We start from the raw sequence: 13,441 nt of genomic DNA, 5'->3' as shown, positions 1-13,441 counted from the left end.
GCATGGGGAAGGGAAGAGTAAGTGCCAGACAGGACCCAGATGTCATGCTAAAACAACAACTTCTAAATATAGTGCTACATTCCCAGGCGTCTTTCCCCCCTTGCCTCCTCAGAGCAGGCATAGTTTTTATTTATTTTTTTATTTTTATTTTGCAACATCTCGGTGTAGTAGGACCTCGTCATAAATACACCTCTCCCTTACCACCTTGATACCCTCTTTTATTGGCCCTCTATTTTATTGCTAATGGACAGATGTGCTGTCAAAACTGTGTTTTATGGGCCCTACAAGAGCTTAAGTGTCAGCACTGCATGTTGCCTATTTCTCCAGATGCACACATTTCTGTTCCATTACTAACCAGTGACAGGTTGATGGCCGGTTAGCACCCCTGTGCATTTCTCTGAGTGGAAACACGATTGTGTGTTGTACCTGTAAACGCTTCAAAACCCCAAATCATTAACATGGACCCACTGTTGCACCAAACTGCTCGTGTTCATCGAGCATGCTTTCGCAGAGCTTTTGCAGTCACATGCCTGCTTTTACCGTCCTTAGGTTGGTTGGTTGTTAAAGCACAAGTTTGCTACTTTTTACAACATATACACACAAAGATGACACGTTGAGTTTATTTATCTATTTAAGAGATAGCATTTGATAGCACTTGTTACAAAGTATTTTTTGTTCTAATGAAATAGGTTCACAGTTTTTTAAAAAAGCAGTATGGCCTGTCTTATTCTTTAAATATTGGGAGCAAATGAGGGTAAAAGGTGTTGGGTTCTGTGAGAAATTAAAATTGCTTCCTCTGTTTGACCATCTGGATTTCAGCGTTTGTAATTATGTGCTGGGTCATTTAGCACTGAGGGTAGAATGTTAATACAGGAAAGGTTTGTGTATGCCCAAGTAAACAAACAAGACCCCCCCTTGTGGAGTCCTCGCCTACTGATTGGCAGAAACCCTCTTGTGGAGTTGCTGTGTTAATTAGCCTTGCTTGATATGTCTGTCTCACATGCTCACTCTTCACATCACTGATAAATCTCACATGTCGCCATTTCTTCAATTTGAAAAGCAGTTACGGGTCTCCATTTTTATGCAAGCTGGGCCTCCTCTGAGGTCTAATCAATACTTTCACTACACCAGAATGTATGCGCGGGGAAAAGTGAAATAAGGACATGTCTAACTGAGCCGTATTAAGCTGAGAAGTCATGCATCCAAAAGAGAAATCTACTCAGGAATCTGTCATTAATGTCACACATCCTCCTGTCTCCTCTTTGCACATTTCCCTGTTGAAGACTTTCTACCAGCTCCCTTGTGTGATGGCAGTGTCCTTGGCACACACTCTCCTCACATAATGGAGTCATTGTCATTCCAGCCACACACAAGGTGGAAACTTTATCAAGTGGTCTTTCTCTCAACCTTTTCCCTGCGCTACCTTTTTGTGTCTCTTTCAGTTCCTCTCTGTTGCTTTTGCACTACATTTCCATCACTCACTTGTCTTGCCTTTTTATTCTAGTATGCACACATACAAACACACACACGCACGCATGCACACACCAATGTTTTGACTTTCCTCTGTTTAATTTACTTTCTACCCCAACCCTTCTTGCTCCCCTTGCAAAGGTGATGCATAGACCCCCCGCTGCAAGACAAACACAGACCAGTGCACACTCACTGTTTACACTGCCCAGTTGGATGCATATTTGTGAGCCTTTTTTGTCTGCATGATCAAGCAATACCTAAAGTTTTAGCCTAAAGCAAACAGCCCTGTTTAAGATGCAAAGGATACAACAGCAAAGGTATTAGAAGAAGGATACGAACTGGTGGAACTAATAAGCCACAAGCCCGATTTTCCTGCCTCTCCCTACCTTTTTTTTTTTTTTTTTTTGCTGCTAATTCATCATTCTATCTCCCTCTTTCCTCTCAGCCAATTTATTAAAAGTCAGCTTATCTTTCGAGGTGTTTGATCAGAAGACGATGACTGAAAGGCTACACAAGCTGCGCTCAAAAGTCACAGAGGCTCGTAATCAAACTGGGGGCTGCCATTAAACACTCAGTATCTCAACTGAGCAAACAGATAAATCCTACATCCAGTCTTTTTTCTGCCACTCCACCTGCATGTCAGACTAAAACTATCAAAGCAGACATGTTTGAAAAACTGGATTAAATGTACGTAGCATATCCTACATTCAAAGCCCACCTTTATTGTAACTGGATCTAGCAGGAACACTTTCTACACATAAATAACAGCTTGCTTTATTCACCTGGAATTATATCTATATTGGATTAATCTGCATCATTTATTTGCCAGTGCAGGAAGTGTCAAAGAGGCAATGGGTGGCTGCCATGTTGCATTTTAATGCTAAGAAGACTAAAGGTTGGATTCTTTTGTCACCTGTTTTTAAAATAATTTCGGCCAAAGTCTTTCCAGACGCTTTCTCAGGTGTTTTAGTTGCTTAATTCAAGGTACCACACATAGATATTAATAGAAAGGATTTTAAAAACATTGGCACTGGCATTAGAAATGTGTTTACACAGAATGTGTTCTGGGTTTCCACTGAATCAAGCAAAATTGTAGCTCAGGAAAAATAGTTTTTCAGAGGCTTTTAATGTTAATAGTCAGGTGGATTTTCTCATCATAAAAAATGGTCATCAAATTTGGATATATATTGATGTATTAGTTTTAGCAGAAACATAATAGAAAGTTGTAAAACAAAAAAAACTAAAACAATTTTAGTTGCAAAGCCATAACTACATCTAAATTATTTTCACAATGATTAACACATGCATTGTTGTCTTGCTCTCTTTATATTGGAGCAATGTCATCCTAAAAGACACCAGTCAATATAGAAAAATTTCAAATACATAATAAAGGTGATCACTCACCTCTAAGTAGACTAGCACTACCTCTTGACCCTTTTACTATGAGTGTCAGGTAATCGGGTTTTTCCTTTAATTTGTCACCAATCACAATATTAATGTGTTCACTGGTCTGAGTTTGTCAAATTGGCAAAATGTGAAATGATGTCTGCTGTCAATCAAAAAGTCAAAGATAAAACTAAATAGTATCGTTTGTAGCAAAGACTGCCATTAGTTGCTAGTGTTAACAGCTTTTTCACCTTTTATTTTTTGCTTTCTAAATTTTGGATATTTCCCACATTGGTATTCCTTCTGTGCTCACTCTTCACTAAGAGCACAGCTCGTTCCTTCTCTTGTTTCCATCGTCTCATTCCAGCATTGAGTCAAAGTTAATCGGCTTTATTGTGCACATTTATGGCGCTGCAGAGCTTGGCATTATAAGAAAAAAAGATAATGTGTGTTTATGAGCTCCAATCTCGCAAATATGTGTGACATGGCCTAATTGGGTGAATATCCTCACAAAATCTCACACCCAAGGGAGAAGAGTGTATTTTCCTTCAGTGCAAGATATTTTGGAAAGCGTGTAGAGCTTCTACAGAAATGGCTGAGGTGGCAGAGAGAAAAATCCAATCCTGCTCGGGCTGAAATGTTAACAAATTTTTCATCCCAGTTCCCAAGGTACTGGTTCACACAATGCTGAAGGAACTTTTAATTACATTCGCAACTCGCAGTAGAATGACTAATGAGAATTTTAGGCTTTGTGGATCGCTGCCATTATTTTGGGGGATTCATCATGCATTTAAACTAACTGTTACCCAGCAACTCAATCAGCGGTTGAGCTGAGCTTGCTACATGAGTCCAGTTCATTTATTAGAATATGTGGGGTGTTTAGGCCCTTTAGGGTATGCTCTGGGTGAAAGGCTAATAGGGCATATGGTAAATTTCTCTATTTATTAATGCCTTCCAAGTCTGCTGTTCGGTATTTAGCACACAGGGGTCACGTGGTTCCAGACATTTTTAAATGGGATTGCATAGTGGCGCACAAATTAAATATGGGATATTCATTTCCCTTGGTTTGCTGACATTACCTTTAACTTAAATTCTTCATATGTAAACTCTGTTTATGATTAAATGTTTCAGTAATTAATTTACTGATGGTTGGATGTCACCAAGCACACATCTCCAGGATTCATTGTTTTGTTTTACTTAATACATAAACACAAGTGCATTCCCCATGCACTGCACTGTTACCCTGGTAACATTTTTCTTTCTATCTATCACTGCCATATGACCACCTTGCCCCTGTCTGCAGGGCATTTTGGGAAGTTTTTATCTGGTTTTGACTTTGTCACTCTTCACTAGACAGCGAGGGGAACTGGATTCAGAATGAGAGAAAAGGTGCAACACCCCAGACATAAATAAGCTTTCAGAGCACATTTAGTTTTCTTTTTTTTTTCTTCTTCTGCTGACTTTATGAAGGCACGCAGGAAAATACAACAGAAGTTGCAAATGTGGTTGCAGTATGAATACCAGAGTGTTAATATTGGCAATTACTTTAGTATAAAAACTTGAGCAGATCTGAAAAGAACTATATTACTATGACTTCAACACCCAACAGTTCACTAATTCAAAAGCTATAAATTATACTGAGATTTCATCAACAAACCGGCAGCTGATTTAAATTTCTGTTACCATAGAACCATAAGCACTAATGAATGAATCTGCTACTCACACATTGAAGAGGTTGAGGCCAATGCGGTAGAGGCGTTTCCTCATGACGTCTGTGGACAGAGTGGGTGATTTACAGCTAGCGGGGTTCTCACAGTGGTAGCGTGGCAGGCTGAGGATCATAGCCTGCAACGCTTCCTTGGACGACGCCTCGGACGTCGAGCGCGCCTCCGTCGATGTGCTGCTGCTGCTCATCTGCTCTGAGCTATTGTCTGCCGTCTCAGAGCCACATCTCTTAACATCCAAAGGCTCCACCACAGGAGAGCTACCCAGCACTATAGTCTCCTGTGGTGGAGGGGCCACAGTTGGTTCTCTTGGTGGTGGCGGTACCACCACAACAACCTCCTCTGGGCTTTGGGGGAATGCCATCTTATCCAGAGGGGTCAGAGGAGGTTGCTCCATCTCCCCAAGCTCTTCTTCTGAAGGAGGTGGCGCAGGGAATTCAACATCCTGCTCGCTGCCTTCTATCTCTGATTCTGGTGGTGGTGGAGGCTCCTGGGGTGGTGGTGGGAGTTCTTTGGGCTCTGCTAGGATGTCTGCAGGTGGAGGAGGGGGTTCTTGTGAAGGACCGGGTGGGATAGTGGCTGGTGCGGAATTTGCTGTCGTGGAAGTGGTGGTGACAGTGCTGGAGGTTCCTTCTTGTTGGGTGCTGTTGAGGGTGACAGAAGTGGATGATTCCCTAACTGAAGATGAAACGCGGAAGTTCTGACTGTCAATCTGCACCGTCACATCTCGAAACGCCATCATCAGCTTGCTTGCACTCCTTGAGAGGTCGGTTGGGTCTACAGAGCCCTGATGAATTAACGAGTCTCGCACGTCCCCACCCCCACCTTCTCCACCACCTCCAACCCCTGCTGCCGCTGCTGCCGCTGCTGCGCTAAAGGAATCGGCACTGAACTGATAGTTGCCGCCTTCTTGGAGTGAACACATGGTCTTCAGACTCCAGTTGCTGAGTGCATCATCTATAGACTTTGCTAATGACTGGACCTGCTCAGTGAAGGAGTCTTCCAGGTCGGTCAGGGTGCCACCAACCGTGGCAGGCAAAGATGGTGAGCGTACCAGTGGGATGCCTGCCAGGTTACAGCCTTCTGCCAGGGCCCGTTCAGCAGAGAAACCCTCCGTATTTTGCACACGGACCTTGCGCAGGGAGATGCGTCGAGGCAGTCGACTCTCCAGAAGTGAATTGCGGATCTTCTCAAAGTTTTTGCTGAGCTGGTACTGGCGGAAGGCAGTCTGGATCTTGCAGGCAGCACGGCGGGAGATGAGGTGTCCGCCGTATTTGTGCTCTAACATTTCGATCTAAAGAAAATGGAAAGAGACATACAGAGCGAAAATAAATTGGTGAAACATTTCTTTTGTGTCAGTGATAGTAAAAGTGAGGACAGCAATTATTAAGACCAAATATGAGAGTCATAGTTGTATAATAATTTTTAAAACTGCTGAAAAAATACAAGATACATGCGAATAGGTAAAAGAGTATTATTATAATTCGATGTTAATGCATATAGGCGTGCATTGGTGGAATACTAATCAGGTGGAGATTTAAAGAAAAAATAAGTTTATTTAGTTGGAAAAAGAATAAAACAATGCCTATTTTTAGATACTAAAGATCAGCAAATCTAAATAATATTGTCATGGTTCAGTAAATGTATTTTCCATGCTGTTTTTGTTATGTATCCTGAATCTGTAATCACACTAATAGCTGAGTCATGGCATTCAGCTATTTCTTCAGCAAATAGAGCTCATAATCTACATGAATTCCATAGAGAAGTCTTCCACACAACTTTAAATTGTCTGAAACGGAACAGGCCGTTAATCTTGCCTGTGAAAAATTGCTCAAATGCTGTGGGAAATAGATAGAGATGTAATATAGCCTTCCTCATCTGACAGCAGCTCAAACACTAGATGAAACCTCTTTGAGTTTCCCAGAACAATCAGGGTGTGGGTATCTTTGGAAGTGCCCAGAAAGAGCGCTTATCTTCCAAAGTCCTTTTCATTCGCACCAAATCAATGAATATAATTCTGTTGCTCGTCTTACTTTATCAAGGGCATTAATGTGGAGGAGATTTCAGCTTTGAAAGAACAGCACCACCGTTTTACAAACAGAACTAGCACGATTTTTGTGAAAGTCTCATTCATGGTGAACGTTTGCCTTGCAGGGACTGAAACACCTACAAAAAACATTGAAAGACTCACCCACTTCCTCTCATGAGTGAGTGGGTGACTCTTTCAAAAAACAAAACAAAAAAACCCACTCAAGACATTTCTACACATGCACTGCAGCCCTGAACTTTTCTAGACATGAAGCTGCGTGTGAGAACACAAGTGTCTCTGTCACTTCACTAGAACAAAGTCCGTGTGACGTCTGATGGAGTCCACGTCGGCATTGTAGCAGCTAATCGCCTGGTGGATTCACAACAAATACATCCTGCCTGCTGCACGCTCCATCAAGCTTGTCTAAACAAAACTGAATACTTCCAGGACTGAGAACGTAGCTGAAGTTCGGCTGCATGACAGAAAGGACAGCTGAGGATGATGTCCTGAAGCGATTCTCCTGACTGGAGGTTGCAGATGGGCTACCTTTCAGTCATGTCTGTGAAGCTGGGACGTCAGTTACACCAGAACCAATTGAGTATCCAGACTGGTGAATGAAAGGGTGAACAAGAAACTCAGGCTACCTCTTTGCCTCGATTCAACTACAAACGGATCCTACCTTGGTCAAATGACTTAACAGCAATATAATTTTATGCAAAATAAGAGGTGGAAAACCGTTTTCCATAAAAAAGAGTTATAGTCCATCACTAAGAAACACAACGAATACATAAATGTTCAAAATATTTTGCATGAAAATGTACTTTATAAAAAGCAAAGTATTCATCTGAGAGAATTCACATCTTTGCTTTTTCCTCCTTTGATTCTCTTACGGATTTAGAGCTGAACTCTTATATCAGAGTGATGTGTACAAGAGGATAAATTTGGTCCGTACAAAATAACCTTCCTGTCAATTCAAATGCAATTGAGTGAATGGTTACTGCAGCTAAGAAGGATCAAATTGTGACTTTCAGCTGCTAATCTGCTTTCCTTTTAGTCCTGGACAAAGTCACCAAACCATCAGACTTCTGCAAAAGAAAAAAAAAACACTGATAGGCTGTAATGGCTGTAGGGTTTGCAATTTTTGATAAGTGGTTAATTCAGCAAGATGCAGCCTCTGTCATTGTCATTGGAGGAACCGAATCACATACAAAGCTCTTTAGAATAGTGGAATGACACTGAAAATCTATCTTATCTACTCCATTTACATTTCACTGCAGAGCCTCTGTGAGCAAAGTGAAACGTACTGAGAATATTAAGGTGGAGTCTGAATAGGATGCTGGTTCACAGCTCTACTGTATCTGCTGATGGCGACTTCTCAGTGGCTGTCATCCCTTGCAGACCAGTCGAACTCAGCCTGAATATTCATCGTTTTTTAATCTGGATTGTTCTGTGCTGCATGCACTCTTAATACGACAAGACGTTATCACCATGACTGTGCGGAAACTAAAATAGAGATTGTGTAGTCTTTTTTTTTTTTTTATAAGACAGGCGCTGAGGTAATATGATTGACCTCATTACTCGCAGAGGTGTCCCTCATCAAAACAAATTCTGCAGAGTTCCACTGCAGGGGTGCCCTTGAATGCGCAAAAAAGGGCTGTCAGCTTGGCTGCATTTGATTAAATGTAGCAGTCGAGCTTGTTTGTTTTGGCTTCCGCGTAAGCCGGGTCGGGGATGATGAATAAAGCATTTGGGTCACGTTGCTTTCGTTATTAGAGTGCGTATCTGATACACTGTGCCATTCAGATGGAATTACAGCCACCGGGACGAGCTGGAACATGATGGATGGAGGAAGAAAGTGAGGAAAGTAGACAGGATTTGATGGCAGCTCTAACGAGGATTGTGTTGGAACTGCAAATGCTGTGTACCACTTTCACTGGACAGTACAGTCAAAGGTGCAAAGTGCATGTTTCCAGAACACAATGCACAGTGCTTCTGTCTTTTATTTAATCTCTAAGGACCCATCAGACCCAGTGGAAGATGGACCTTTGCAGATTTAGCAACTCTGTCCTTGACCTTCTATGTTAACACTAGTCCAGCTTGGTTTATGGGTACTGAAGCGTACTAGTGTGGCTCTGTACATATGTCAGACTGTTACATTCTTCCTCATAAGTTTATTTCTCAGTAGTAATGTGAAGATAGAGCATAGATGTAGGTGGTGCTTGTGTCTTGTTTAACTGCACTGCTTAACTATTAACCTCTTAAGCCCCAAGCCTAACTGATCTCCTGCCTTTTGCCCCCGTACCAGGGGGCGTTGGGGCTTAAGAGGTTCTTAGAAATATGACTTGAATTCAAAAAGTCTAAAACCTTCAACCTTTTCTTTCTGCTAGTTGGACAAACCATCGTTAATTTGGAGTCAAGTTTCATGACACAGAGAAAATGTTTTTGATGTGTCTTCCAAAGCCAGCTTTGTTTGTTGGCTCACTGGTGCAGAGAGTAGCATGCAGTGGGTTTTTAACTCACAGCGACTGCCTGCTGTGTCCATTAATGTTACTATAAGACCAGTTACAGTGATGCAAAATGGTTCACTTGGTGACGATTGCACTGGGGAATCTAATAAATTCCAATTTACTGCCGAGTCAGCAGTAAACTGGACACTGATTTCTTCGTGTTAGTAAATCCTTAGCCGTCATTTAAAGGGCTGCATGCTAATCCACTCCAAATGTAATGCACATGGTAAAAGAAAAGGAGACACATGTATAAAAAAAAAAGAATGGAAGAAAGGTATAGAAAGAGGTGTTGAGACAGATGACCGTGCCAAGAATGGCATTGCTGAAAATCTTCCCCATTAGCCCTCTGTCACTTCTACCTCTGATCACTTCACTAAGCGCTGATGGAGGGAGAGATTATTCTGGAGACACAGTGGTCTGAGAAAATGGCGATGGCACCGCTCTCTCACACCACGTCTCTAAATCGATTCTGACGGACAGATCAGCACCATGCTGACCTCATGTTCCCCTCTGAATGAGGCAGACAAAAATGGAGAAAAACTATGCAACACAAAGCGGTGCCACAATGCAGAATACGCAGAATAAAATTAGAGTGTGCAATAACAGATTTTACTTGAACTTTGAGGTGAACAAAAAGAAGAGAAGGGGTATGTAAATATTTGAAGTCAAGGACACCAGTCTCTAATCCTCTTGAAGTCAAATAGACGACCCATGACAAACAGGGGGTTTAATAGAGGTTTAGCACATTAAGATAATGATCTTACTTAAACACAAGTGCGAATTCAAAATGCAAATTTCAAATATTTTTGGGCTGCGGAGGCAGAGACAGATTCTCGGCTTCAGATGCTATGGGGATGATAGATATCTTGGTTTGAAATACTTTCTCTGTCTATACATGAAATATTAATACCCAGGGGCTTTGGAAAAGGAATATGTTTTAGTCTGAAAGTTTCTGCTTCAAATAGAAATGTGTCTCAAAACCAAAAGGTCAACTAAAGGTACACAGCAATACACAGCTTTTTTTTCTGTTTTTTTGTTTTTTGCTTTTACTGGTTGCAAATAAATGCCAGTTGTTGCCATTTAGAGTCAAGTGCCATGATTACTATCTCCACCTCCTTCTACCGTATCATTATCACAAATGGCCTCTTAGAAAAGCCTCATCTATATTCAACTTGTGACATTTAAACCTAATTGTAAAACTATATATGTGAAGGCTTCTTAAAGAATACCGATTACCTTAATAATCAAAAATTAGTTAACCTCACTTATTCATTCCTGCAGAACGTTGAAGACAGCTTTGACTAAAATGCTTTCTAAACACCTTTTTTCAGTGGTAACATTTATCTCCTTTTTATCCACTCAGTTTTTGGGAATCACTCTTATTTGCTTCCTTTCATCTATGAGGCGATATTAGTTTAGCTTAGCTCGACTTTTTCTGAACACAAAATGTGCTGAACTGTACCTGCAAAGCTAAGTAATGTCATAGACTTGTAAAATACTACCCACCCTGAGATTAAATACTGCCTTTTTTTACAGTCCCTATAAATCAAACAGCCCTAAAATACTGATTCGTCGAGTTTCGTCCTTAAACGTGCAGGCACAGACTGAGCTGTGTGAATAAAACTGCAGATGATCTTTCACATGCTGCAGAAATAAGGGGTGGAAATTCAAACCATGATTATTAGCTTTCATGCTCATGCACAGTCTTACAGCGCAGAAACATCTGCATGATTAATGAGATGATTATATAACAGCAAAACTGGGACACAACTAATGCTGACTGTATTAGTAAATGAGGATGACAATAGAAAAGTCTTGATGTCATCAGAGGATGGAAATCTTTTTAGCTCATGCGTCCTTGACCAAAGTCATTTACAGAAAAAGCTCAGCGGTGACTAAATTTTAATGCAGACACTATCTTAATTTAATAGAAAAATAGAATTACACTGATGGGCCTTGGCCAAACAAAAACTGCAAGGAAAAAGTCCCAGCATGGCCAAAATCAGATGTAATCCACTGCTGCGGACATCTGCAGAACAATACCCCCCCTAAAATTCTAAATTTTGCATGAGCTGTTTAAAGAGAAGAAAAGTGATCATCTTATTGTGGAATAAAAAACAAACAACTATAAACCCTAACCTGGGCTTTGTGAGATACATAACATGCATTTGCACTTTTTAGTGTATTTATGAGTGAAGGCAGCCCATCAAATCCATTTTCAGTGCTCTTTTTGATTCTTGGGAAATATGAACTGCTGAAGCAGATATTAGCAGCAGCTACTGAGCAGAAGTAAAGGTCACATCACCTCATTATAAAACAAAGTGCTGTGCATTCTGCATGAGCTGTTTACTTCTTCAAGACCTCTCCATTTTATGAGCAACTTAAAGTACACACAGTTGTGTGTGACTAGGATTGTAGCTAGAAGAGTTTAAATTGACAAAAAATTAACTGAAAGGGCAGAAAGCAAATGTTTGGAGACTGTATTCCCCGCCCTTCCATGTGCACACATGGGAAATCAGCAGAGCTGTAGCAAGAACCCCCCAGGTAAAACAGCAGAACAAGCAGATGTAAGTGTAGAGCAAGCATCAGTGACAACAGATATGACACTGATTAAGTCAGACAGCATGAAAATGCCAAGCCTGAGTGGAGCAGGGTTGCAAAGGGGCTTGCAGGTATGCAGCAACTTTAGGCAGGCAAAGCAAAAGGCTCATCTTATATGAGTGAGCTATGAGCAAAACAAATATAATGTACATTTCCATGTAAGTGTATGTATTATTACATGGATTGACTAGTATTTAAATTTAAACCATTATGTATTTAAATTTAACCCTATTTAGAGAGAAAAAGTAATAGGGGGATCTGGAGGTTGAACGCTAAACTAAAGTGAGTTAATGCTCAAATACTTCATCATGAGGTCCTTCCCCAGTTATCAAGGTATTGCCCCACAGATCCAATTATTCTGACATTGATCTGGAGATCCATCAAGCCCCCTGCACCCCAGGTTGTACAGACAGAAGATCAATCTAGCTGATCACGTATCTCAAGCCTCGTTGACAGGGAGATAGCAGGAAAGGGGGACCTTCAGATGTAAGATTAAAAGAGAGAAAATGGAAGTGAGAAGGAGAAGGTTAAAAGAATCTTGAGCCTCAATTAGAGAAGTGACAACTGAGGAAATGCAATCAAAACTGAATGAAATGGAGCTGACAGAGAGCGAATATGGAAAAACTATCCAGTTCAGACATATTAGTTTCAGTGGCTTGGAATGAATGCTTTGCTGGCTTATCTGGCAGTTTTCTGTGTGTTCTTCTCACTCTGCGAATTTAAATATGTATTGGCAGAGAAGGACACAATCCAAATGACATCTCCCCTGTCACCTGTGAGCAAATTTCCTTTCACAGTGTGTCACTGGTGCTCTGACTCTGAGAAACACTTAACACTAGAGCGACCATGTTTACTGATTGTTCTGGGTTATTGATTAAGCGCAGCCAAGTGTGCCGCACAGCACTTACAGGGACAGTAATAGAAGTCAAGACTTGACCTTGAAAAGAAACAAATTGAACCAAGGGACTCGGCATACCTGGAAAAAATACCTGCAGATTCTACTACTGCAGCTCTTTTTTGCTCATTTGTTTGTTTTCTTTTAGCAGAAAGGGAGTGCCGGGTTCTTAGCTAGTTAGCAGTAGGAAGCTGGGTGAGCAAGATCCATCTACAGTGTTACTTGCTTTATACATTACACCTTGACACACCAAAACTGGAGCACATGTACAGTGTGTTAATACAGTTATTATTCAGATAGCTCTGTTAAAATGGCGCAAAAAAAGACCAGATCCACAAACACGGATTGAGAAGTGCACTTCACCTTAGCAGATGGTGAAGCCTAGCCAACAGCCAGCCCACTGACCACACCCCTAATGATGCATCAGTAACTTCAAGCCCTAATAATTTAACAAGTTAGCCATGAAAACGTCCATCCCCAGTACAACTGTCATGAAACGGAAAATTAACTAGAGAGACAACAGAATATACGGCTATAAACAGGTTTATTTTAGCTTTAAAGTTGGCCATGCTTTTATCAGCATCTATAGTTACTGACTCTCTTTGAAAGGCTGTAAATAAACAGCAGTTTATGGAAATGCATTTTTCAGCCCTCAAGGGTTCTTTTCTTACAGGCTGAATCTAAAAATGGATCTAAAATTCAGTGGAGGGCCCTTTTACATAATTAATCCAGCACAAAAACGGTGAGGAGCCCCACAGGTAGGGGCCTTACCTGCCATCTTACCTTGTCGAAGCTCGATGGACTGAAGAATGTTGTTTAGATGGATGAT

The 13,441-nt window shown here is 41.1% G+C and overlaps 1 protein-coding gene across 3 annotated transcripts in view; it reads right to left on the bottom strand.

The window, feature by feature from the left end:
- Positions 1 to 13,441, bottom strand: part of iqsec3a (IQ motif and Sec7 domain ArfGEF 3a) — a 121,448-nt gene that overhangs the window by 44,270 nt on the left and 63,737 nt on the right. For all 3 annotated transcript variants that reach the window (XM_063500387.1, XM_063500386.1, XM_063500388.1), the window contains one exon: positions 4,580 to 5,874. In XM_063500387.1, coding sequence (XP_063356457.1) covers positions 4,580 to 5,874 — 1,295 coding nt within the window. The remainder of the gene's footprint in view (positions 1 to 4,579; positions 5,875 to 13,441) is intronic.

The sequence above is a fragment of the Pelmatolapia mariae genome, linkage group LG17, assembly GCF_036321145.2.
Source record: "Pelmatolapia mariae isolate MD_Pm_ZW linkage group LG17, Pm_UMD_F_2, whole genome shotgun sequence".
Lineage (NCBI taxonomy): Eukaryota > Metazoa > Chordata > Actinopteri > Cichliformes > Cichlidae > Pelmatolapia > Pelmatolapia mariae.
Note: the sequence above shows the minus strand (reverse complement) of the source record. Positions and strands in the feature narration are given on the sequence as shown.